Source organism: Dermacentor andersoni, chromosome 6 (assembly GCF_023375885.2).
Source record: "Dermacentor andersoni chromosome 6, qqDerAnde1_hic_scaffold, whole genome shotgun sequence".
Lineage (NCBI taxonomy): Eukaryota > Metazoa > Arthropoda > Arachnida > Ixodida > Ixodidae > Dermacentor > Dermacentor andersoni.
This window is the reverse complement of record NC_092819.1, coordinates 90,970,437-90,998,360: the sequence shown is the minus strand read 5'-3', so window position 1 is coordinate 90,998,360 and position 27,924 is coordinate 90,970,437. Positions and strand designations below refer to the sequence as shown.

The following is a 27,924-nucleotide window of genomic DNA, read 5'->3' as shown; positions in this document are numbered from 1 at the left end:
CACAGAGTAGACCCGACAATGCGGCTAAGCGGCTTGGCCGTGTTTGCGCAGCGCCATGAACATGGCTTTCGTGCAGTGGCAAAGACCTCGGGAATAAGTTTTTATTATCTGTCGTTTAGTGTTGATTAGGTACCGCTAGCAGGGCGTGCACAGGCCGCTGAGAGACGAAAGATGCTGCCGTTTCTTCGAAGCACCGGAATCCTGGTATGTTCTTTTAACGAATTGCGTGAACTGATGGCGAAACCACCGTGGCTAGCAGACGCTTTTGAGCAACCCTCATACTTTACGCGAGTGTTTATCGCAGCGCGATGTTTGCGTTTTCGTTCTCGAAAAAAAAAAAACGAGTTAAGAATGAAGCAGTTTTATCGGGCATCGCGCGAGTCGTAAGTTTCATTTACCACGCTGCGCGTGTGTATCTTGCACTTTCAGAAACTTATACGAAGCGCATATTTGCGCGCGGAGCGATATAATTTAAGGTAGCTCCTGTAACGAAGTTTCTCTGCCTTGTGCGGTGACTTTTTCGCTCTTTCTGTCACTCAGGTGCCCATCATGGTGTCACGTGCGTGCGGGACTTCGGCAGTGCGACTACAGCATAAATATGCTCTGGCGCACGAGAAAGCCTTCATCAATGGTAGCTGGCGGCAGTCGAAAAGTGGCGCCACTTTCCCCGTGAGTATCGCATGTATATAGTTAATATACTCGAACCGCTGTTCGTGAACGCATATACGCGCGGGCGTAGCGATGTGATGTTTACAGACCGGTGCATCGACACTTTTCGCTGCGTGACGGTGACATACGTAAAGACGTGTATATATATACATATGTAGACCCGCGGCTGTATATATCTATCAAAAGCTCCCAGTTATAGGTTACAGCGTGCGCGAACGCGTTGGCTTTCACACGGGTGGTGGGCGTCCTGAAGTAATTTTGACACTCGAATTTGCTGTGGATGGTGGTGAATTTATATTGCCCCCAAAGAAAGCTGCCTGCAGACAATGGGCACAATTAAAAATAGAAACGGACAACAGCGATGACGACTGTCAGCTGAAAGGTTGCACAGTGGCGGAGAAGAAGGTAAACGCAAAACTTATCGGTGCATATGCTCAGAAGGGGCAGTGCCACCCGTCAAATGAATTTACGCACAAGCTCAGCTAGGATATCGAGGCACATAGAGATATGTTTTTCTATGGAGGCAGTGCTAACCGTCAATCGGGAACACGTGTGGGCCTACACAAAAGATAACTGTTTCATGGCATTTCATCTTTAAGTAAGATAATCGAAGGCTGGCCAGCGGCGTACGCCCTTTCACGTACCATTATATACATACCAATTGCCTCGACCATAAGACGCGTTTCCCTCTACTTCTGTAGTGACTTCATGCCTATACCTTTTTCTATTATGAATCCCTACCAACTAACTCAGCTTTCTGTCCCCATGTTCCCTTTTCTAAATTCTCTTAGAATCGAAAACAAGCACTAGCTGCTACAGCATACGAAGTCAACATGTGTTTGTGCATGCGATAGCCTGTGAACTTTTGACCAATACTGTAGATTGATATATCGTGGCTGCTGTATGTGCACTGTATATGCGAGTTCATGTGGAAACCAATGCAAATTTCTGCGAGGCATTTAATTGACATGTCCGCAATCTTCAATATATTCGCTTCATATTGGTAGCAGTCACTAAACTTGTAGATGGTGTAGAAATGCAAGGAACTGAACTATCGGACGGTTTCAATCTTTTTTTTTCTGTAGTGCATCCTTCATCAAACTGCCGAGACTTATCGTACCAGAAGTTTTGCAACAACTACACTATTTTTCTAGATTCACTATCAGAAAAGGGAGGTTCTTGTCACTTACACCACTCTAAAAAATAGCAAAGCTCTGGATGCATCTGGTGTACAGATTAAACTAGTAAAATTCATCATCCATGACCTTTTTCTTATTGATTAATGCATATATTCAATTAATATTTATCAAAATTGGTATTCCCACACAATATTGAGCATGTGAAGGTAACAGTAATATTTAAAAGAGGAGATAGAAATAAACTATCAAACTACTGCCCTATATCTATTTTGCCTGCTTTTTCAAAAAGCTGCAGAAGCAAATTAAGAATTTTCTATTCTTTAGTGCGTTTTTTCAAATTTTTCTGAATGTGGACTCTGTGCAAAAACTCACTACAGGAACATCAAATGTGATAACATCAACTATTTCATGTCCAGCAGACTTGAAAAGCACCTATCTAGCCACTTGAAAATAATGCCTAGTGCGAAACATTGTGAAAAACAGTGAAAGAAATGAACCCGCAACCTGCAATGACATACTGACACCGAGCATACACCGTGTACATTTCCACTCGTTTTACTAAAACATATGCACTTTTTATTCAAACTTGCAGCACTATTTCAATCAGAAGTGTTTCAGTATGTGTGCAGCATATTTTAAATATCATTACTTTCATCAATGATATTGCTGTTGATTACTAACTTGGTGTACACAATTGTGTACACAGTGCCTTGAAGGGTTTATATTTCATGCTTTATTGACCGCCCTCAGTATTATTAGTATGGCACAATATTGTTTCAGAAGAAGCAAGTCTACCAACCTAGCGCTTCCTAGCTCAAAAAGATTCTGTTTCACACAACTTCGAAAACAAGAACTTAGTCTTGGTTATTTTTAGATTTTACCATAGCTTGTGATCGCAGTAACCATGAAGTCCTACTTAAATATCTCCACTGTTACAGTGTTTGTGGTGCATCCTGCTCATCGGTATCATCGTACTTACAAAACATTCTCTATTCATTCTCTATTCATCTGCAGTAAAACTGCTTACTTCCAGTGCTCAGCAAGGAAGCATTTTGAGCCTGCCTCACCCCCCTTTTTTTTATTCCGTACATTAATAAAATCATCCACATTGACAACTCCACACATTACTTAATTATTTACACAGACAGCACAAGTTTGTTCGCTTCCGGCCAGTCTGCCATCAATATGTATCACCAAACAAATAACATGCTTGAAGACTGGTCCATTATAAACAATTTGAAACAGAATGTTAACAAGACCAGAGTAATAATGTTTCTTCATAGAAACAAAGACTTTCAGTACAGTAACACAAGACCCCTCTTCTGACAATACAGAAATCAAAGTTGTTCAATCCTTTAAAATTTTAAGTGTATACTATTCTGAAACCCTCATATGGGCGGACACATTGATTATCTAACTTTTGATCTCTTACATATATATTCTTGTGATTCTGTTTGAGTCATTGCTCCAATTTTATTATTTCTTTTTGCACTGCTTTATTAGAATGCGTATTCCATCCTATGCTGGAATATTGTCCCACATCACATTTATTTCCATACTTCCTGTTTTATTCTCTTTGCCTTCGTCTGACTGAACATTGAACCGGCTGTACGTTTTCTAAGTTAAGGTAATCTGTATAAGCGCTACCATTATGTGATAATGTACAATGCTGCTTTCTTTTTAATCTATTTTAAGATGCAAATGTCTGTACATAAGTTTTTATGCACTTATATATGTACGCGTGCATGTATGGCCATATATCTTGCGTTTTTGTTGGCTATTATATAGATGCCTGTCTGAAGCATGTTTTGATGTTAAGCTGTCCATCTGCCAAAGAAGGGGGCAGCCGCCTCCGACAAGCTGCTTAGTCCAGTAGCCTTTATGCGGCTGCACCCTCGTTGCTATCATGGAAAAACAAATTGAATGAAATTGAATTGAATCTTATAGATGTATATATGCTACCTGAGGACATAAAAGTAATTGCTTTAATTTATTTCAGGTGTTCAATCCTGCAAATGGGGAAGTAATTTGCAATGTCACTGACTGCTCCTTAGAGGATGTTGAAGAAGCAGTCCAGGCAGCCGTTATTGCCTTCAAGTCATTCAAGGAGACTACAGCAAAGGTGCACTTATTTACATTATTTGCGAAATGTTCAGCCAAATATGTACAGTTTGCATATTCTCCAAAGCACAGTTAATTCTCTCCTGTTTGCTTCCAGCAACCAGGCCATTATACATTCTGATACACCCTTTTCATAACATTACTGCATATATACAGGGTCCTTTGTTATGTTTTTTTTTATTCCTTTGTTTAGTGGGCAATTCGATGTTATTTAAATACCAAAGAGAAATCTAGCTGTGGTTTTGCTGTGTGGCAGTTAAAATAAATTTCAAAATTTTCCTGGTAGCTTTCACAAATTATTAACACAGGCTTCTAGCTTTTTAGCTTTTGAACACTAACATTTTGTTTAAAAAGGCAATCATTCACAGGAACATATGATGACAAAGAGAGCTGCTCACAAGTCATGAGGAACTATATAATCTATACAAATTCTTGTTGACAGGTATTATTTACACCTTTTAAAGGAACCACAAAAGAAAAACAACAGATAGACACATGCTTGGCAATCCCTTGTTTACTTTGCTCGCTGCCTAATTACTTTAACAAAGGAAAAGAAAAGCACAGATAGTAGTGTACACAGGCATGCTTCTCAAGAGGTGTGATGCTTTTCCTTGTCTAAACCTTGTCGACAAGCATTATCGTTTGCAATTTGAGCAGTTTTCTGTTCATCTTACACTTGTCTCGAGCTTTTGAATATACCTTTTTTGGGAAAACGTCCTCTAAACGTTGCAGCTACCATTTGCAATGCTCGAGCAATGTCAGTGCTGAATTCACCTACTAGTGTGTTACCACTATGACATGTATGCGAAGTGCGGGGAATGTGATGTATTGCACTGTGATTTCATTCATGCAAATGTGGCTGCTAAAAGAGCAACAAGCTTTCATTCGCTCAAGACCAACAGGTGGTGATTATATTTTATATATGTTTGTTCTTTCTTGAGTGCTAAGTGAAAATAAAGCACATATAATTTTTACATATTTATAAATAATGCTAATAATATATATTCACCACTTCACACATGCCAGGCAAGCAATGCTCTTCGTTTTGTAACACCTGCTCTTACCCTTTACAAAAAGGTGGAACTTTCAGGAGAAACTGGGTTCAACCCGATTTTCATAAAGCTTGTTTGGGGTGCAAAAATGTAAAATTAACGGGTTTTACCTGAAAACAAAGGACCTTTCATATATATGTAGCACAACCGTGAAATTTAGTTGCTCTATGGCACAGGATTGGTTTCTGTGAGGTGTGCATATCATATATGTAGCTACATGTGTAGCAAGAAGAAGCCAGAAATATGGAACACAAATGGTTGTTCATGGCTGTCAGATGTTGGCCGCGTAGCTGCTGACTGTGGGCTGTGAATGGATGATTGTCAGAGAATGTTTTTATGGTACCCCAAGGCCACCCCTTCAACAAAATAAAAGCATTTTTACTACTATACTACTATAACTTGCCCTCAAATGTTGCGTAATTTCTTTGGCTCCATATTCTGTGACTTGGTATGGTGATGGTTTATATGGAGATCAAGTCGGTGGCAATTTGGGTGAGTTGGTTATGTATTGCGAAATGTTTTTTTGTGTTAACAGACGTGGACTTAAAAATGGGGTAGAGGACACATGAAGTGCCTCATGTGTCCTCTACTATGCCATGTCTATGCCGTACTATGCCGTGTACTATGTCCATGTCTGCTAGCACAAAAAATCCTTTCGCAAGGTTTATACAGATAATTTTAAGTGGAGTAGATCACATTAATGCGAAGCCACATGTGCCCCGATTATTGCTTTGTTTTTAGTGCATGCGCATAGTAAACAGTACACCTGCTTATAGGAAGATGCACTTGGGATGCTAATGCTGGGCAAACATACAGCCTGTTTATAAATGAACACATGCACACCTGCTTACAAAGGGGTTTATAAGACCAGAGCGGCAACAGAAGATAGTTTATTGTAACTTTCACGTTTGAAGACGGTGCACATTTCTGCAGGCTAAGAGAAATTTGTGGCTAGAGGGAACACAGTTTAAGCATTGCACAAGTTATTCACTTATCTTTATCCTGCATGATATGTGTTCTTAACACCCGCCGTGGTTGCTCAGTGGCTATGGTGTTGGGCTGCTGAGCACGAGGTCGCGGGATCGAATCCCGGCCACGGCGGCCGCATTTCGATGGGGGCGAAATGCGAAAACACCCGTGTACTTAGATTTAGGTGCACGTTAAAGATCCCCAGGTGGTCGAAATTTTCGAAGTCCTCCACTACGGCATGCCTCATAATCAGAAAGTGGTTTTGGCACGTTAAACCCCATAATTAAATTAATATGTGTTCTTAAAGCTTGATAATTTATTGACTGTCTATTACAGACAATCTACTATACTCACCACAGCTACAGTTGGTGCAGTCACATGTCAGAAGCCTCTACCTGCCTGGCCACCCCTGTTCTATAGCATGAAGGCTACATCCTATACGGTCCATTCTTGGGCAGCGCACGAACAAATGAAACACGAGAAAGAATGTTGGACAAGGATGATCCTGTATGATGATCCTATATGGCCTCCATGTTAAAAAAGAATTGAACATTCTTAATCCGTTCTACAGCAGTATGTTTTTCATCGTTCTGAAGATACAAAAGTGCGGCGAGACTAAGTATTCAATGGACCTAATTTATTGGGGCAGAAATGGAGTAGAAACCAGCCAGTGGTATAGTTGGGATAGTCGCATATACCTGGCACAACTTCTTTATGCAATGCTCAGTATATGAGGACACTGCTTCTGGCTTGTGTAGTGTCTCTCTCTCTTTTTTTTGCCTGATCAGTCACCCACTCATTCCATGGATTGCTGGTGTTTAGGTCTTCCTCTGTTTTGCCTCTGTTTATTCTTTATCCAACCTTGTCTGCTCTTGCCACTGTAGTCACTTGCCTTTGTTCTTTGCTGCCAATGTACTCGCCACCTTTTCACATTACGTAGTGAAAACATCACAGCTGTTGCCTCTTGAAACCATTATGCAACATGTTGCCTGTTCCTGAGTTGTAGCAATGCATTTAAATCTAAAATATAATGGCGCTAACCTTTGTCCTCTTGCTTTGATCTCGTATTCTTTTACAGGAGCGGTCAGCAATGCTACTTAGGTTGTACGAGTTGCAAAACAAGCACGCCGAAGACCTTGCCAAGCTCATGACTGCTGAAAATGTATGATGCAGACCTTAAAACTTTGTTTTGACATCTTTCCTGTCCCTAGTTTATTAATGGTTGTGGCAATCAGCTGACGGGCACAAGGTTGTGAGTTCAACTCCTTGCCGTAGCAGCTATACATAATATGGATAAGGGCAGCATGCAAAAATTTCTGTGTGCTGGCATTTAGGTGCTTTTGAGCAACCTTGAAGAACCTCGCGTTCTTTGACGTTCGGAGCCCCACCCCCCGCTTTTTTTTTTTTTCGCCCTCACAGCTCAGGTGTCGCCCAGTTGCAACACCACGGCAGTATTTATTACAGGAACTACAGAAAGGGAATTAGAACAGCAAGGAAATAAGTGTTATCAAATTTTGGACAATGGGAAAAAGTAAACTGCATATAAATTACAAGACAAAGGTTGTGGTGTACATGTGGAAGAGGAAAAATGCTGAAAGTTTCACCTAACATACACCTATTAAATGAATATTTAGAGAGTGTTGGTTCGGTTTTAACACTTAGAGTGACTTTTTTCTAGTAATTTGTGTTGGAACGATCATGTCGAATATCTGTGTAAAAGGCATCTTCTGATGTTGGTATTATTGCACGAATGTGATATTTTTTTCCTACTAAAATCAGTTATTCTGTACAACATGTTGGTGTTCTCACTGTTTCAATACTGTAGCCTTGTTTAGTGCACCATGGGTATTACAAACCTGTCTATGTTGCATTTGCTTCAAAAAGGAGCAGTTCGCTACCCGCCGTGGTTGCTCAGTGGCTATGGTGTTAGGCTGCTGAGCACGAGGTCGCGGGATCAAATCCCGGCCACGGCGGCCGCATTTCGATGGGGGCGAAATGCAAAAACAGCCGTGTACTTAGATTTCGGTGCACGTTAAAGAACCCCAGGGGGTCTAAATTTCCGGAGTCCTCCACTACGGCGTGCCTCATAATCAGAAAGTGGTTTTGGCATGTAAAATCCCATAATAAAAAAAAAATGCAGTTTGCTGTATAGCAAATGTACCTTTTTTTCTGGCCAACAAAAGGTATATTTTTGAGATTTGATATTATTCCTCCTCTTGCATTGTACAACTATAGATTAATATAGAGATATAAATCCTTTCTGAAGTGTAACCATTCAGTTGCTATTTCGCTGGCATAAATAAAAGAAAATACCAGTATCCTGGAAAAAATACACAAAAAAATGGCATGTTTCCATCCCTCTAGACATATTACAGCAAGGAATCCTTGACTTGCATGCTGCCTTCTCTCCTTAATGTATTTGTCAAAAATGACTTTGATCTTTTGTGTAGCATAATTTACTAATAAAAAGTATAATTTGCTAACACATCTTTACTTAAGGAGAGCAGTACAAAATTGGGTTACAGTTGGTTTGTGTGTAGGCAGGACAAGAAGGAAAGATGAAACATGTGTGTTTACCATCAATCAATGGTTTTATTCAAAGTGGTACAAAATATATAGCATTGAGTTATCAGGGAAGAACATGGCATGAGAAAAAAGGAAAGGATGCATGGAGGCAATCGATGGAGAAAAAGCACAGCGTTACTTCGCAGGAATTATCACTACAGATGCCCGGCCAGCTGGCGTAGAAAAGGGCAGTTACAAAAGTGTAGTCATTCGTCTACGAATGCACAAGCAAAAGGACCACACTATGAGACACTAGGAATCAACAGAAAAAAAAGAGCTTTGTAAAAAGTGTCAAAATAACATAGTAAAACATCAGCAATATCAAAAAAGAATAACCTTCATAAATGCGACAGTTGAAAACATAATATACAATAAAAAAAAAAAGAATTGGGACAACGCATACATGTCAAAGGCAACTATTGTATGATAGATTAGACATTTCTAGAAGAGCGTCGTTTACATTCTACTCTGCTCAAATTTCACATGCTCAGGTGGCTGCAGAGAGCTGTATTGATTTTGCTTTTATAACGTGCCCGTCTCACCGAAATGCCGGCGACACTCAGTCAGCTTGGCTGTAGAATGACAAAGGAACCAAGTATAGATGCACCCTCAAGCACCACTCAATTGCCTTGGTCACAGAGCATGAGAAGCCTTCTAAATTCCACTGTCAGTATGAGCATTGTGTGCATGAGCACTAGCACTCCCACTGAGTGGCTGTAGGCAAATAGTTAGGATACATTGATCTGAGTAATCACATTAGGTTACACCAGCCTGAGTAATATGAGGTCTGAGTGGAGCAGACCAAAAATGCTCTGCTAAAAATGACTTTTTAATATCTTTGTCAAAGGGACTTATGGGTGTTCAACTTATTGGTGTTCCACCCCCTTTAATGTCTCCCCTACGTGCTGCAGGGCAAACCAATGGTGGAATCACGCTCAGAGATTGTTTACGGGGCCTCCTTTCTCGAGTGGTTCGCTGCAGAAGCCCGGCGCATGTACGGCGATTACGTGCCCGCTCCTGTGAAAGGAAGGGAAATGGTCTTCATCAAGCAGCCAGTGGGCGTCACAGGCATCATCACACCGGTCTGTCTGGCTTTGCATATTTCCCATGCTCATAGTTTCCTGAGCGTACTATCATTTTTGCTTTTATTTTCTTTTTGTTTTGTGCTTTTTCATGTGTCATAGTCAAGACTTCTGGGCAGGGATAATATAAAACATTTCCACTCTGTTTTTATTCCGAATCCGCCATTGACCCTTCGTGGCAGGTTGGAATGGCTTGGGTCCAGCCTATATGAACGGGTGCCACGTTTGTATGTATGGGCGGGCGCAAGCAATTTTGACATATTACGGAAGGCTAATGGCACGTTATTTAATTAATTTATTTATTTTCAATACTGCCACTCTCAGTTGAGAGCATAGCAGGTGGGCATTACAAAGACAATCATGTTTGAAAAGAAAAAGAAAGAAACAAAATGAAGAAAAAAAAAAAAGAATCAAAAGCAATAAATGTGGTCTAAGCAGTTTTTCAAGCAAAAACATCAATATTATAATAAAGTTTAACAGTGCACAATCAAGCACATTGCGAAAAAAAAATTCAAAATATTATTCGAGAAAAGAAAGAGAAGAAAGCATTTAAAGCAAAGATCACCCACAAATTCAAATTAACATTTCGAAAACATGCATGCTGCGCACACGAAATGAAGCACAACCACCATACCAACCATGACTGGTATGAGGAAAATTGCATCACAGAATAGTATTTAACTGAGCTAGTTAGTTCATAGCTAAGACGAGTTTCAACAGTGGAGCTGAAAAAAAAAAAAAAAGACTAAGGACGACAGACAAGGACATCATTGTACTAACAACTGAATTTATCTTCACGCTTGCGGCTACATGTATAGTAGTGCATGCCCGAAAACAAAAAGACACTCTTCCATAGCGTCCCTCGTCATATCGGCCATGTAAAGAGAGATGATACGTGATTACATGTCATCTGGCTGGCAAGGTGTGTTTTTCTTTAGTCCTCAAAAATACTTGGCATGTTTGCTGGAAGTATGAGCCCTGTTTCAAGGTAGGTCTGCTCCCTTATGCCTCCATCCAATCAGGAACCACGAAGTGAGCTGTTGCTTTTGTGGTTTTAATGTTCATTAAAAGAAGATCATGCCACCATGAGATGCTAGACACTCTTAAGAAACGAGCTGCAAGGCTGAGCGATGCGAGCTGCCCCCAAGAGAATTTAGTTGCCATCTTTGAGATCATGCTTCAGAAGTTGAAACGCAAGAACCCTATCAAGACTGTTGACAGATGAAGACCATGCAAGGAGGCTGCCTGCCATCTTTCCATATTTTCGCGGCGTGAGTAACGGTCTTAAAAAGATCTCTAACAGACAGGGCTTGAAAATTGTATTTTCAGCTCCAGACAAGACATTGACCTTGTGCAGAGGTGTGAATCCTGACAGGGAACAAGAAATATGCAAAAATAACCACAGAAGAAGATGCGCACAGTTTCAGCAAGCTGTCGTATATCGTATCCCCGTATCATCCAGCCTTGCCTATGTCAGGCAAACAGGAAGATACCTTGATAAGTGGACCAGAGAGCATGCAGATTCACTCAAGACAACACCAGATACCTGGCAGCCCATGGCAGGGAATGTGCATGCCAAGCCCATTTTAATCAAGATAGCGTAAAAAAAAAAAGCAGAAACAAGCAAAAAAAGAAAGAGGGTAATCCTGGAAGCCATTGAGATATCTAAGGAGAGGAGCATGTGCTTAAGCATACCCTCAGTATTTTTGATGACTAAAGAAAGAACATATGTTGCCGGCAGGTGACATGCGATCATGTGACGTACCATCTCTCTTTATGTGGCCGATACGAGGCGTGGAATCTATATATCCGTCTTTTCATTTTTGTGCATGCGCGACTATATATGCAGCCACAAGCATGAAAATAAATTCAGTTGTTGGTACAGTGATGTCCTTGTCTGTCTTCCTTTGTCCTTTTAGTTCAGCTGTTCAAACTCGTCTTAGCATTTGGATGACGTTCCTGAAATGATAACGGTACGACGACCGCGTGATGAGATTCAGATGATGAAGCTGGAATGACGATGATGGCACAACCACTGTGGCTTAGCAATCATGAGTGCATACCTAGTGGCCCAAGCTAGTAGAAAACTTTGGTCACTTGGTCGGCGTAAGAGGCTAGTGGATAGATGAAGTCAAAGCACCTGAAGTAGGTAAAAGGTGCTAACCACATAAAAAAGTGTCGCAGCATGTCCCCTCTGTGAGTCTGCGCATGCAGAGTGCGGTGTTTTTGAATATTGTTGTAAAAAGCTTTAAAGTCACAGGCATATGGATGGCACGGGGGACGACTGTATCCATGAATGTGCTTCTGAACTGAGCCTGAGCAGCGCTGATAGTGACAGTGGTGACGACTAAAGGGACACCAGGCACATGATGTGCTTGTCTGAACAAATAAATGCACTATAAAAGCAATAACGTTCACTCTTTTATTACAAAGGGATCACGAGGATTGTGCATGGCTCAAAAAAATGAACCGAAATAGTCTGCCCCTGTATGAAAATCGCATCTTGTCATGATAGCAAAAAAAAAAAAAAAAAAAAAAAGTGGGGTCCTTGCACGAGTGTATACGGTATACATGCCAGGAGAGGACATAATAAGTGGTGATGAATGTAAGACATAGGAGTTTCATTTCCTTGTGGGAGGCATTCGCTGCTGCGTTCTTGACCTGTCATTATATACTATACGAGAAGAAATGGGGTTAACCGAGGGGCCCGATTTTCATTAGTCATATCGTAAGAAGCCAACAAACACTGACACCAAGGACAACATAGGGGAAATTACTTGTGCTTAATAAATGAAATGAAGAAACGATAAATTAATGGAAATCAAAGTGGATGAAAAAACAACTTGCCGCAGGTGGGGAACGATCCCACAACCTTCGTATTTCGCGTGCGGTGTTCTACCAATTAATCTACCACGGCGCCGTTTCCCCGTCCACTTCCTTAAGTACTTATGTTTCCTTGTAGAACCCTGGGAGTGTTAGCCAGCGCCACCACTCACAGGCCTTGGCGGCGGACATGGAACATCCTTTCTGCCGCAGGCATCACGAGAATGTGATCTTTTTGGGTGACGGCAACCGGTCAATAAACCCACACATGCTACCTGAAGGCATCAATGTTGCTGGATTCGAGACCACTATATACTATAGTGGTTTAGTGGCTTGTCTTCCATCAAGCGCATGTTAATATTTTGGTTCTATTGCTGGCGCAAAATGTGAGGGTGAATCAGAAAGCCTTTGCTAGTTATTAGCCAAAATAAGGTACATACAGGTGATTACAAATATACATACTATTCTATGTACCTTACACTATTTTTCAACATAGTCCCCACACCGGTTCAGACATTTGTCCCATTGCAGCACTAAATTTGGTATGCCCCTGTCGTCAGTCAGCGATGCACGCAGCCTCCTCCCCGAACGCTCATTGTCATGCAAGTCTTCACAGCCTTTTGCAAACTCACAACACCATCGCCTCAAACTTTTCAAAGCGAGACACCTTTTAACCCATATATGGGCTGCATTTCCCTGTGGATTTCGATGGGAATTCGTCCCTTGCTCTATAGAAAACGAATCACACGTTGTTGCTCGTACGCCGTGGACATACGAAGCACAGCCATCATCTTCAAGAACTGATAGCAACGACATGGAGCTACCGGCAGATAAGGGTGGGCCGGTCCAAGAAAGGTCCACCGCTGGGAGTGGATATATTGACTTTGCATTTACAGCCATAATTTGTCTAAAAAATATAGGGCAAGGACTTTCTGATTTGCCCTCATATAAGATGGCATTCAGCAGGACATTATTGAAAGCAGCAAGGTCTTTCTCATTGATATTTTCATTTATCTTGGTAGTTTCTTTGTGTGGCTCATTAAAAGCTGTCAAGAAGCTCAATTCGTGTGTTATGGATTTGGTTTTTGCAAACTCGTATCGTCTAATGGATGGTCTGGGCATAGACTTTTTTGTATGTAGTTTTTCTCTTCACTGTATAATTGTGTCATTGAATGACATAGATGTTATGCCAAGTCAAGTTTTGACAGTAGGATATACAATCAGGCACTATACTCTATCTTGTAAGTTTCAAAGATGAGACTGACAATTTACAGCACTGTCCTGCATCATCTAGTCATTCACTGATGAATTTTCTTGCAGGCCTCCTGTCAGTTGGCTCTTTTCTGGTTCTTCCGTAAGACCCAACACTTGTGACTAAAAGCTTTTCTAAAACACATTCATTTTGTGCACAATTAAGCACCTGTATTCCTACAGTCAAAGATAAGTTTTCTTGACAGAAATAGTTTTAAAAACTAATATTTTCTGTTTCCTAGTATGGCATTAATGCAAGCACTAAAGACAAATACAAAGTCAAGATTAAAGGGAAAAATGTAAAGCATTCTGAGTTGCCCAAACCATCATTTTTACTGAGAGCAAAGCTCTTATAAGTGAGAAAATTCCATAGACTGGATTGGTAGTGTCACTGCAAAAATGTATTATCAGCACCCGCAACATAACATGTCACTTTTATACTTGGTAGGTTGTAGTCAAACACTGATGATTAAAAGGTAATTGGTGTATAAAAGTTGAACGTTATGCAAAGCGCAGTTCAGTTAACTGGGAACTCAGTTGAACTCAGTTGGATTTCCCAATGAAAGAACTTGTTGATGTGCTACCATATTGGTAAAATATCAGGTGCAAACGCACGCACACACATCTGTCAGTGCTGTTTGTGGGATTGTAGTGCACTATCTGAGTAGACCTCTTGCTCAAAGTAGGCAGTAGTGGCCCCACAGATTAAGGCCTCCGAGATCGCCAGCATGGCCAGTGTAAGATACCCGAATCATCAGGGGCTGTTAAATTCTTTCTATTTTTTTAAAGGATTTGCTGCAAAGCTTACGGGAAACAAAAGAATGGCCATTTGAACTACTGAAGGATACTGTGGCTCATTCAGTCACCATTTTCTCTCATTCTGTGGCATCTCTTGGCATAAAATAAGCAGTGCGAGGTTCCTAGAAAGGCCGTCTCGAGTGACTCACTGTTTGTCTTTTCAAAAGTGAGAGGTGTGTCTAAAAAAAAAGAAAAATTTTTGCCACAGTGGAACTTCCCCAATGCTATGATCACCCGGAAGATTGGTGCTGCCCTGGCAGCGGGCTGCACCTGCATCATCAAGCCCGCACCGGAGACCCCGCTCTCAGCGCTAGCCCTGGCCCAGCTGGCCCACGAAGCCGGCTTCCCGCCAGGGACGGTGAATGTATTGCCCAGCTCAGAGAAGAACACGCCCGGCGTCGGCCAGGCCCTGTGCGAGCACCACCAGATCCACGCCCTCTCCTTCACCGGATCCTCGGCTATTGGCAAGGTGAAGCAAGCATTGGTGTCAGTGACACATTCGCAGTGGCTGATTGGTTTCCTGTGATGGCGTAATTATGTTGCACTAAGTCAAAACATAGAATGGGGTGCCAAAAAGACATAAGGCATAGAATAAATGCTTAAGCTATCACGTGAGCCAACCTTTTGGGCTACAGTCAAACCTAGTCATAACGAATTTGTGTCCAACACAAAAATGTCTTTGTTATATACGATATTCCTTGTAAGCCCAGTCTCAGTGGGAAAGCAAGCTGTTCATCTTGGGTTTGCCATTCAGTGCAGTGCATTTTCTTGATCTTGATATACAGTAATTGCTGGAAACTGTATGCATGTTGTGGAAAGAACACGCCCACTGTTATTGCTGCTGCTTGTTCTAGTAACAGAACAACAACTTGCTTTCCAACTGAGACCTTTTGATGGCACTGCTTATTGCATGTGCATGGAAGCACAGACACAGGGAATTTTTTTCATATTTTGCGGGCTTTCTCTATTTGCTAGGAAAAGTAAACACACTATGTAAATTTTGCTGCAAACGCTTCATTTTTACGTTTCTTAGAATATTCTACAACCCTTTAATTCACATCTTGACAATTAGAGCAACAACTAAATAGTTACGTATCTTGTTGCTTTTATTCACTAATTGAATGTCAGGGATTAAAAAAATTGCTGGTGGTTTCTCAACAAGACTCGAAATAACATATACTTGGGATTATTTGTGTAGAATAATCCGTGTGTTTCTAAAGCTCACTGCATGACAGCTGGGATGTCTGGTTTAGTCAATGAAAATGCAAATTTTTTTTTCTGCAGCTCCTGCTTGCACAATGTGCTGACAGCGTGAAGAAAGTGTCGCTGGAACTCGGAGGGAATGCCCCCTTCATCGTCTTTGACTCTGCCAACCTGGGGAAAGCTGTCAACGGAGCCCTGGCTTGCAAGTTCAGAAACACCGGCCAGGTCGGCTATTGTTCTCTCAACAGTTGGAGTACCAGAAATTTAGACTCCGAAGCGTATTGTTACGGTGCAAGTGCAGGGTCAAGTGAAGACTGCAAACTGAGACCTCCTTGACAATTGTTTTTATTTCCTCACAAGAAGAGCCACCGAATGTGCCGAAACTGCCTTGTCGTGTGTCGCTGCAAACAGCGAAAAAGTGCGACATGGCACTCTTTCTCTGTTTCACTGTAACAACGTAGATACAGATTGATGCAGCAACGTGCCAAAATATCACATCTCAGAATTTTATCATAAAACTGAAGTGTCACTTAGGAATGCATACATTAGTGACAATTCGATTTTGTCCTATGGTAGTACTTTGATATGATTAACATAATGTGGACTAATTTGGATTATGTATGTATCAATAATTTTATATGGCTGTATGTTGTTATAGCAAAACCTTGGAAAAAGTGGAAATGAAAATGGGTCTTATTGCATGGTCTTATTGCGTGGTCTTGTTGCCTGGCAGTCGTTACACATGCGATGTTTGTTTCCTTGTTTTTATATATAATGATCCAGCAAGGCCATCTTGGCTGTGCATGACAAAAATCATTAATTTGTTATATAAAAAAAAGAATGAGACATCCAAACACAGTAATAAAGCACAGTTCTCAAGTATAGTCGCCACCAGGTTAATCAGAATTAAGTTACCGTGCACTTATTGCAAGTACAAAAAAAAAAATTATGTGGCAGTTATTCCATTCAAGCATCAATTAACTCTGCTCATAGATCTTTTTTTTTACCACACTCGATATACCTTCACCATCATTAAAAGCAGGCAACAGGATATGAACAGAGCTAGACCTTGAATTTATCAAAGACATTCATTACGTACATAATGTTAACTCTGTGCCACAAACTAGAAGAATAGTGGAGCTATGGAAAAAGTTCACTTGTGTTTCACATGAAATGCTCTTGGAAAAAAAATAAAAAGCATTCTATAGGCCTTTGCGGGGCCTTCCTGGCATAATTAATAAATGAGAAAAATGACAAAAGCATAGAAACTTGTAGGTGACTGCACGCTGGCACTGTCAGCAGCCACACAAGCGTTTGTGTTTATAGGCGTTTGTTTTCCCGCACCGAAAGTGTTTTCAAATGCATGCAATATGTTTTAAAGAGGCCTGCCTGTTCACTATGCGGTGCTCTTGTGACCACCTGATCCAAAGATTATTATCGTACACATAACAGAAAAGCTATAACTGCACTTAAACGACTGGCTGCTATTTCTTTAGACTTTCTGAAATTTCCACAATTGGTCTTGTATATTGGTATCCAGGGATGAAGACCATGACCGTTGGCTAGATTTCTTTAGATCTCACCATAAACGAAGATATCTCATGGCTGTTAAAGTGGTGGCATCATATGGTGGTGAAGACGATTACCACTGGGCCAAATATTGTTGTGGCCTCCAAGATTGGGTGGAACGTTGGACTTGTCTTGGAGGCTATGCCAATATTAAAGCCGAGCGTAATAATAGAGGGAACATGGCAGGTGTTGTTTTGAGTCGGTGCTACAACGCAGTTTCAAGTGAGCCAGGAATGTCGAAAAGTAATGGGAACACTGCAAGGGCCTGACGAGCAAAGCATTTGATTGCCAATATAACTTCGTGCAAACGAGGTGCATTCAAGATTTTTTTTTTTGTTTGGAGAACATTTGGGAGGAAGTGTGCTATATTTGAGGAAACATCTTAAACTTTGCTTTCCAGACGTGTGTGAGTGCCAACAGAATTCTGGTTCAAGAGGGCATCCACGACAAGTTTGTTGCTGCCCTTGCGGAGGCCATTCCAAAGAGGATGAAGATTGGCGATGGATTCGAGCCAGACACCACTCTCGGCCCGCTCATCAACTCTAAGGCAATTGAAAAGGTAAAGAACCCAAAGTCCTCTGACAAGAAAAGTCTGCTCCACTCCTGTCTCGTTTGCAAAAAAATTGAGATTCATCCAGGGAAGCGAATTACTGCTGCTGTTGATGGAAGTAATTTTTTAAGCTGCAAGAAAAAACAGAGGATAAGGCTAATTTCTGAGTATGAAGATTTGGAAAACTTGTTGTGATGCTTGTCGGGGCTTTTGGTATTGCTGCAATAACTACTAGCTTAAGGAGAATGTGCAGTGACACTCTATATATAAACAGGAGCAATATGTCAGCCATGTACCATTGCTGATAGTATATATATGTATTCCATTTGCTGATCGTGCCAGTTACAAACGCTGGTGCCTGCTCGTTCCTTCATTGATCATGCTCGAGCTTGCCCCGGTAGATAGTCTGCATCTCTGAAATCTGTCATTTCTGCCCATCCGGCTTCCTGTCTAGTGCACGTGCTCACTTTTCACGTCACAATACTGTTGCATGGTATTGGTGAGTGCTGGCAGGCAGACAAACAACCAACTTGGAAGAAAACTCTTTACTGGGTGAACTTGTGCCCTGTAATCCAGAGTACAACTCAGCAGTGGCAATAGAAAACAGTGCAGTTGGCAAATCGCATGACATGGCTATCGGGCTGTTCCCTGTTTGTAAAGGTGTATTCATACAGTCTGGATTATATTGTGAGAATAACAGCACAAGTTTGAGAACAAGGTACAGTAGTTGGTTTTCATATATGCCCTCTGATATGACAGGCCGGCCGTTCTCCGAGTAGCTACAACATTCCTGATGCTTGAACACTCAAATGTGGCAAGCGCATCTCGCACTACACTGAAAGTGATAATGGACACCACATTCCATCTGAGACAATGCATGTGGCAATATTTCACTTTCTCAAATGTAAGCACCTATAGAATATTAAGTGCTTTCCATCTATTTCTCAGAGAAGAAGAGCAAGAAAAAAAGTTTGTACGTGAATTGTTGAAATTGAATCTTAACTTTTAACATTTGAAACGATGATGCTGTCCTTTAAGAAGCTCAGCTTCACGAACTGTCTCGGTGTACCTGAAGGACATTATTGCATTGCACTAGCCTCTTTCAGTAAACAGCTCAATAAAACTTCAAGTCACGAGGAACATCGGCAGGAGCTCGAGCGGAGGCACTGAGGTGTGCCTGTCAGCTGACAGTGCGAGTGAGGTGTCGCAAAGGAATGGGGTAATGCAAGTAGTTAGCTTTGCCTGGCTGTTTAGACTGCTTAATTTAAAGAGTTCTTCATACAGTACAGATCAAGTGAGGTATAGCGTGTGCAAAATTGGTGTCATCACCTTATTTGCTTCCTGGTCTAGTGGGCATTTGGTAAACTATATATCTTACACTAAAAGGACACACACAAAAGGAAAACAGTAGTGATGACACAAGAGTCCATTTATTTCATAGCTAATGCGCTCTACCTTTCGTTCGGAGTCTTTTAGTAGTGAATGTATTTATTTGCCAGCAAATATTTTTGCCAGTACTTATGTATAGGATGAAAACTTGCAGGATAACAGAGACACTTGAGAAGAAGGCTGAGGACTGCGCAATGAGATAGAACAAAAAAACTATTGACGTAATGTTGGGAGACAGAAACAAAGTGGCCACAAGCACGTGGAGAAACATACACTGAAGCCAGAGAAAGCGTGGGGGAAATTATTCAAATCAATTATGTTTCTTAAATGTAAGTGTAGAAATAGTAAGATCAAGGAAAATGAAAGTGGACGAAAAGATATCTTGCTGCAGGTAGGAGTCGAACACACTGCTTCCACGTTGTGAGTGTGCAGCTTTAAAGATTAAGCTATACCGCAGTGGCCATCCTGCCACCCATTTCCTTGGCTATTTCTGTATGTATACAAGACAAGCTCTGGGAGTGTTAGCTAGCGCCATTCATGGTATCAGGGCTGTGGAACATCCTTTTGGGCAAAGCACGGCTAGCACAATGTCGAAGATGTGGATTCAGTCCTCCCTTGCAACAAGTGTTATTTTCATCCACTTTCACTTCCCTTTAACTTATTATTCCTACATTTAGATTAACCATAATCATTAAGTTCTCCTACACCTTCTCTGGCTTCACTGTCTGTTTCTTCATATGGTTGTGATTGACAAAACATTAAGCCCCACGGATCCCCCTTATTCATCACAATGTGTGGAAACAGTGTGAATTAGACAGAAAATGGGGGTAGCCAGTATTCCAGTTGACATTAAGAGGAAGAAATGGAGCAGGCCGCATTGCACTTACAGCAAATATTTGTTGGTCTGTTAGAGTAACTGAATGCATGACAAGGGAAGGAAAATGCAGTCAAGAACGGCATGTGGTCAGGTGGTGTGATGAAATAAAGAAATTTGCAGGCATGTAGGATGGAGCTAGCTGATGCAGGACAGGGATACCTTGAGATCGCTGGGAAATGCCTTCATCCGGCAGTGGATGCAAGTTAGGCTGATGATGAAAAAAATTGGGCTGGTGATGACACATATGTGGAAATCAGTGTTGAGCAAATCAGTGTAGGCAAAGAAATCTTCGGCTTAATAATGTCTATTAGCAGCAAAATTCTTATGCTTAGAGTTCAAGTTATGGTAATTTATTTATTGCAACACTGGAAATTGATATCTGGTGTCTCCTTTCACATTGTCACACTGCGTACACACAGCTCCTGTGCCAGCATGATGGTGTCTCAGCCGTGGCCCCGAGCAGAGGGCGCTGCAGACAAAGCCCTACCCTCGCAGGATGCCCGGGTCATGTACGGGCGTTCCTCTTGGAAACTTGCAGGTTGAGCACCATGTGGCAGACGCCATCAAGAAAGGAGGCAAGGTGCTCGTAGGAGGCAAGCGGCATGCGCTTGGAGGAAACTTCTTTGAACCGACGCTTGTCACCAATGTTAACAGAAGCATGTTGGTCTGTGCGGAGGAGACCTTTGGTCCTGTGGCCTCAGTTATCAAGTGAGGGCCCTCTGTTTGTATGTTCGAACAGTTATGTAGAAGGAAATGTGATGTCACTGTCTGATTTTGATGGGGGGGGCAGGGTTAATGTCCTGAAGCAGCACCTGGGCTAAAAGAAATGCTACAGGGAGCTCTGATTTTATTCGGACCACCTTGGGGTCTTTAACAGGCACCTTAAGCAGTGTACACAAGCGTTTTTGCATTCTGCCCATTATTGCAATGCAACCATCACGGCCAAGAATCAAACCCAAGAATCAAACCCTATGAGCTTCCAATTAAGAGAATAGTGAATTTCACACGTGTACGAATGCACAGCCTATAGGATGGATGCACTTTTTTTCTAGTTAAGTGATAAAATTGGTTATGAGATTAAAAGTGGTCCTGCATTGCTTAAACTAATGTAGATTGTGTGTGCCTTAAAAAATTCAACAGACAGTTGGTGCCCCAATTAAGTGTTGTGAAATAAGCTCCAAGAACACAGACCGTAGTCTCAGAAGCCAATATGGCGTGTGCCATTGATGTGTGGTCCCAGGCTTTAAATGTGCAATGAGTGGCCCACTATGCACAGAACCTGCCACAGTGGCTATGGGATTTTGCTCTTGAGCACACAAAGCCACATTCAAATTAAAGTGGTATGTGAAAATGGTCATGTACTTGCAAACTTTGGGTGCACATTGAAAAACCTCAGTCAGTATAACTTAGTCCAGAGTCCATTACTACACATCTTTCTGTAGCTGCCGTATTTGCTGAGCACGAGGTCGCGGGATCGAATCCCGGCCACGGCAGCCACATTTCGATGGGGGTGAAATGCGAAAACACCCGTGTACTTAGATTCAGGTGCATGTTAAAGAACCCCAGGTGGTCGACATTTCCGGAGTCCTCCACTATGGCGTGCATCATAATCAGAAAGTGGTTTTGGCACGTAAAACCCCATAATTTTTTTTTTTGTAGCTGCCGTATTGCTTTGGAACATTAAACTCAATCAGTCAGACACTCACTCAATCGAGATGAGGAAAGACCTTAGTAGCGCGCACAGATTTGTGCCCAGATTCGCAATGCAACCTTCCATAAAAGTACAAAGATGTCCCACATGTGTTGTGCATATAGAAATGCTTTGTGAAGTGAAGTTGCTGTCTAAACTTCACTTAATTTGCAGGCAAAATGGTACTTCTGTGTGAAATTTAAGCCTAGATCAGACAATGGCTTAGCACGAAGTCATGTATATCCGGCACTCATATACATAGTTATGCAGCACTCAGTATTTACCTACCATAGCGGCCCTACTACATGCCTTTTCAAAATAACTGTAATGTTTAGAGTTTGCTCATTCAAGCATGGTTTGATGAAGTCCAATCCAAATCTAATGTGGTGTGATAGGTAATATTGACCAAGAAGGAAGTTTACTTCCTAGCACAAGCTGAATGATTGCATGATTAATGTCAACGTACACTCTCTGTTCTTATTGCATTTTCTGCTGTATATTGCACCATGTTTCATCCATTGCATTTCTACTCTCAACCAAGTGTAGACGTGAATTGAAGTATGGGTAAGAATGCTGGGTGCCAGATTGTCAACGTAAATTGTTTAGACCCAATTTTATGAAATCTATGGGGTGGGTGAACTTTGCGAAATGAAAAATTTAGTAAAACTGAAAAAATACTACGTGACAGTTGGGTGCTAAGTTCGTTGACGTCAAGTAGAACCATTATTCTACTCTCAATTTCATTCTTTCGAGACTGGGGCTACGCGCTTTTTGGCTGTAACAAATGTGTTGAGTTCATATCCTCAATTTCTTTGTGGAGGCCACCAAACCTCCGAAGGGTCAACTGGTTACCTTTCTTTAAGTTTCTTTCTTGAAAACTCCATAGCATGTGACAGCACATGGCGTGCTAATTGCCAAGACGTGAGCAAAATTTGTATATCAGGCTGCCCACAATATATACCCGATCCTGTTGATTGAATTAGATCGCATGTTGCCGGGCTGCACAAGATCTGCTATGCTTTATAGCTAATTACATTGCATTTGAGATTTCAGGCTGTGTTTGGGGTTGATTGCTGTTTCATGCCATTTTGTGCACATAAACGTTCTCCGTGGCATTATTCCCACTTATTCTGCAACGATTCATAGAAGCAGGCTTCAGGTAAAACTTATTTTGTAAGATCAAGTTTGTTGATACATTGAGCTCTATGTCTTATCATCATACAATTGAAAATTTCTTGTGAAACTTAGAAGTTTGTATGATTGAACTACATGAAATTGGGGTGTCAACTGCAATATAAGTGCTGTGACTGCAATAACATTCAATTTTTATCTGTTGTGTATGCTGCCAATTAGGTTCAAAACTGAAGAGGAAGCCATAGAGCTTGCAAACTCCACCAGGGTTGGACTTGCAGGTAAGGGGGTTTTTGAAACTAAGGTGAAGAGCGACATTACCATCTGCGCTGTACATGTTGACAGTCTGTAAATTAGGTACTACAAGCTTTGTGCACAGCACCCTACTGTAGCTGGCCTATGCCTCCACGTTGCAAAACATCGTATTTACTTGTGTAAGACCTGTACTTTTTTCCGAAATATTGGCAGGGTATGGCTCTTACATGAATCAGGCATATGACTAGATGCTTGAACCATGGACACTGTTGTGAATAATGTTCAGAACAATGATAACACTGGCTACATACTGCACACGCACATCTATATTCAAAATTCGGAACCACTGTTCAAGTTCCAACGCATTTTCCATCTTTCTCCTCTCTGTGTTGCTGCCATCCCCACTGAAGCTTACTACCTCATTGGCACATTCCTAAAGATGGTTGTCCTTGGTGGCATCCATGCTGTTAAATATTCCAACAACATTAAAACATCTAGCAGTGGTACCAGCTGATACAAAACATCATGCGTTCAAGATCCAGTCTTTGACAAAACTTTCTTTTTTTTTCTTTCCATATATTTGACCGTGAAAGTATGGAAGCAGATGTTTATACATGAGGGTGGGTCTTACATGAGTAAATATCGTAGTTATAGAGAGGCACCTCTCTTGAAAGAAGATTGCCTCTGCCTCGACATCATTGAAGTGAGCAAGCGTAGTTGACTGACGCATCTATGTAAATTCTGATCAAGTTTCTGTATTTGCAACTACATTCTTGGGCAGTCACCCACTATAGCAAATACATCTTATCGACACTCGCTGTGGTAGCTCATTGTCTATGGAATTCTGCTGTTGGGCAAGTGTCTGCAAGTTTGCTTCCGCCATCATGGTCACATTTCCATGGGGGTGGAATGCAGAAATGCATGCATGCTGAGACTGACGCATGTTGAGGAACCTCAGAGGGTCAAAATGAATGCCCAGAATGTGGTATCCTTCATGGCCAATACAGTCGATGGTTGTGAGGCATCAAAACTTAACAGTCGGTAATTCTGCTAACCCGCCATGGTGACTGCCTCAGCATCAGGTTGTGTGTTCGATTCCCGGCTCAAACGATAGCACTCTGATGCAGGCAAAATTAAAAAGAAAAAGGAAAAAAAAAACATGTGCAGAGATTTGGGAACACATTAAAGAACCCCAGGCTGTCTAAATTACTCTGGAGCCCCCAGCTATATAAGGCATCTCTCATAGCCCCTATGTATTGCTTTGTGTGTTTATCCTTTAATCTAACATATTTTAAGAATATATTATTCTGTCAACCTCAGCACTAACAGGGATGTCAACTGTAAAATGAACATTAATTATTCCTGCGACATTACAGAAGGGGAAGATAATTCTCGAATCATTCTGCAGGCTTATCAATGGCACCTCAAAACCTTCGTCGTATGCAAGTGGAACTGCTCCCAAGTACAAGTTGCACATTGAAATGTGTTCCAATGTAGCCTTTTGAACTGACGCATATTGCAATACAGAATCATGGACTGTGGTGGCTTTGAAATCTTACATGGCATGCTGTTGCTCTTTTTCTTTTGTGTACATTGTAGTTGTATCTGCGCCAGCTTTCTTTTTTTTTTTCCCCCTTGCAGATGAGCTTTTAAGTTCGCAAAGTTTGAGACCACTTTTCTGTGGTCTTCATGCAACATAGTGCTCGGACTGAACAGATCCTCAGAAAAATGTTTTCACCTCCTTGTTGTTTTGCTCTTTCGTTCCAAGTATATATGAAAGAGAAAAATATGTTCAGTGGAGAGGGCCTTGAGTGAAACGGTGACAGTGAGGACAAATGGCAGGGCATGGAGGTTGCGAAAATGCTGTGAAATGTTGTAAGGTCTGCTTGCAACCATGAGTCAAGATCATGGCTGTTAAAAACTTCAAGTAAGGCATGGGTGGCTTACTGGTTTGACCAATTGAGTGCTTAGTAAACAACCTGTTGCCTACTTGCCGAGGGTGCACATCCCCTTCAGGCGCTGTTTGCATGCCGAGATGAGTGATGAAAATAATGATATTTGAAATGTACCGCATGCATCTCAAAACACTTCTGATTAGACCTGTGTTGCAAGCTTGAATATTACATGTGAAGTATTTAAGTAAGACGCATTGGAAAGTAGACGACTGGATGTTTGCACTCGGTGTCATTATGTTGTCATGCAGCAGTTCACTTCTTTCATTATCGTTCACAATGTTTTACACTCGGCACATTCTTCAATTCGTCATGTAAGTATTCTCCAACTATGTTAGACACAAAATAGTTCGTTCTCATATCTGATGTTCTTGTAGAGAGTTGTTGCGCTGAGTCAACATTCTGCAAATTTGGCAGACCTCACTGAAGAACTGAAAATTCTTAGTTTATTCTGCAGCTGTATGCTTTTCGTGATTCTGAATATGGCGGAAATGTGGTCAAAACGAATTTTCCATAGGCAGAATTATTTGGCACCTGAAAGGGTTATAGTCGCATCCACCAATGAGACGTACCTCTGATAAAGTTACATTTCATTACTGATCTCTTTTTTACGTACACATTTGGCTTAAATGTGCTAAAACTCACCGCAGCTTGGCTAAATGTTCTACGCTTCCTTGTGGAATGTTACTCTGTCCCAGGCTCTTACATGAAACTGCTATTGCATTGTTAACCTCATATATTTATTAAAAATGTAGTGAATTTAATTCAAACTGCAATACTTCGAGGCTAATTGTCAGACAGTAAAAGATTTCTGCAACTGACAGCTTACATTGAAAAAATTAACAGTTTCGTCCGAAACGCGAAGCATCGATTGCAATACCAAATTAGTATACAGCCATAATAAGTAAGAACAGTAGGTTTATCAGCTGTATAAGCTTGTAAACACTCGCTTGCTAACTAAATTAACAAGCATGGTGTCTGTGCAAACAGGCAAACATGCATACATCACACTCGATGACTGCAGACACTCACTGTCAAAACTTTAATTCAGGCTGTCTGTCGCTTCGATGCAAACTGGGCGGTGACAACAGAGCACCACAAAGCTACAATCTGTCAGCCCATCTATACTCTGCCCCCAAAGCAGGCCGCTTTCAAGATAAAGCCTGCATTACCACACCACACGCAGTTGCTACTAAAGTAGAACGCACCCCTTACCTCCCACCCCCCCTCCAGTTTCTTGCACGCAGTGGGAGGCGGCACACTTCCTCCCCAGTGCGCACAAAATTGAGCCCCGATTTTTGGCTCACCCTCGCACACTTTTACTTGCATGTACAACATAGAGTGCACGGTGATGGTGTTATCGCCCTTGCACTTTATATGGAACATAAGGCGATGGCAAAAATGCGCCTGGAGTTTCCATATAATCGCTATCACAGTAAAAATCTGTGATAAAGTTCAAATTTGACATTATAGCAACATTGACAGTGGCAGGCTTTTGCTAAGAATGCTTTGCCATGTATGTCTCTGTTTTTGCTTTCTTTTTTCTCTAGATAATGTTTATTAAACAACTATCTCTTGTTTCCAAGTGAGCTGCCTGCACTGTACATGAAAAACAAAGCTGAACAATGTCTATGCATTTTTCTCTTTCAGGCTACTTCTACACAGAGAACATTGCACAGGGCTGGCGTGTTGCCAAAGCACTCGAAGTGGGCATGGTTGGTGTCAACGAAGGCATAATATCTTGTGCTGAAGCAGCATTCGGTGGTGTTAAGGAGTCTGGACTTGGCCGTGAGGGGTCACGCTATGGGCTCGACGAATTTACACATATCAAATACATCTGTTTCGGTGGTTTAGAGTGAACACGTCACATTTTGGTTGAGGATCACACTGTGGCTACTACATAGGGACCACGTACGAGCCTCCATATGTGAATATAAGCTAGAGGGCCAAAAGCTCTGCTTCCCCTGTATTTGTTTAAATGGTCAGCATTGTTGCATTATATGGCAATTAGAAATTGTACTGTTTGTCTCTGCTCCGCGCTCACTGTGATGGCCCTTAACAAACCGAGACAGAGTGACATATTTATATGAGCATTTCCTTAATAGAAATCTGAACATCAAACATACATCATTGGTTCTGTATGGTATGTACTACTGGTAAGTGAAATGTTAAATGGAACATATATTCCACCATTGATTATTGCTGAGATAAGATGCAAAGGTCCACAGATATGTATACGCTTCCATTTGATTGTATCAGCCACTTCTTTCTGATAAAGGTGAAGAAATGTTGCAGTTACATTGGCTTTATTGGTTAGGCGTTCTTTTCAACAGTGGACCACAATACAGATTAGATGGAACTGCAGCTAGTTTAGTGGTTATAACACCATGATTGTTCCATTCAATTAATTTGAGCTCAGACACCTCTGCTCATTCTATAGAATTGCTTCCTTCACAATATGCCCATGAGTGTCTAGAAGTATCACTCTAGAATTGTACGTATTGCTTCCAGCATGATTACTGTACGTGCTCATGGATTTTAATACTGTCATAGAGGGTGGAATTTCTTTCCTGAACTGTCTTCCATTGCAATAAAATTATTTGTTTTTGACAAAAAAAAAATCGCCATTTGTTACCCAGATAACGCCAGTGGACATTTTCGAGGTTTATGTAGATATATGATATTGTAACCCCCCTTACACAATGCCCCATAGGGCCTGTAAGGTATTTTAAATAAATAAATAAATATATCGAAAAACTGTCATCCAGAAGCACTATACATGCTTGCAATCTGGTGAAAATCGAGTTTTTCTTTTAAAGAATGTAACCTGTCCTGATAG

General features: G+C 41.3%; 1 protein-coding gene across 1 annotated transcript; it reads left to right on the top strand.

Moving 5' to 3' along the window:
* Positions 1-28: 28 nt before the first annotated feature.
* On the top strand, positions 29-27,855 carry Ssadh (succinic semialdehyde dehydrogenase). Its single transcript, XM_050171333.3, has 11 exons — positions 29-204; positions 541-669; positions 3,808-3,930; positions 7,029-7,112; positions 9,427-9,597; positions 14,678-14,938; positions 15,754-15,897; positions 17,642-17,800; positions 20,596-20,765; positions 23,101-23,159; positions 26,736-27,855. Exons 1-11 carry the CDS (start codon positions 172-174, stop codon positions 26,942-26,944), a joined length of 1,542 nt encoding a protein of 513 aa, XP_050027290.1. The 5' UTR covers positions 29-171; the 3' UTR covers positions 26,945-27,855.
* The last annotated feature ends 69 nt before the right edge of the window (positions 27,856-27,924 follow it).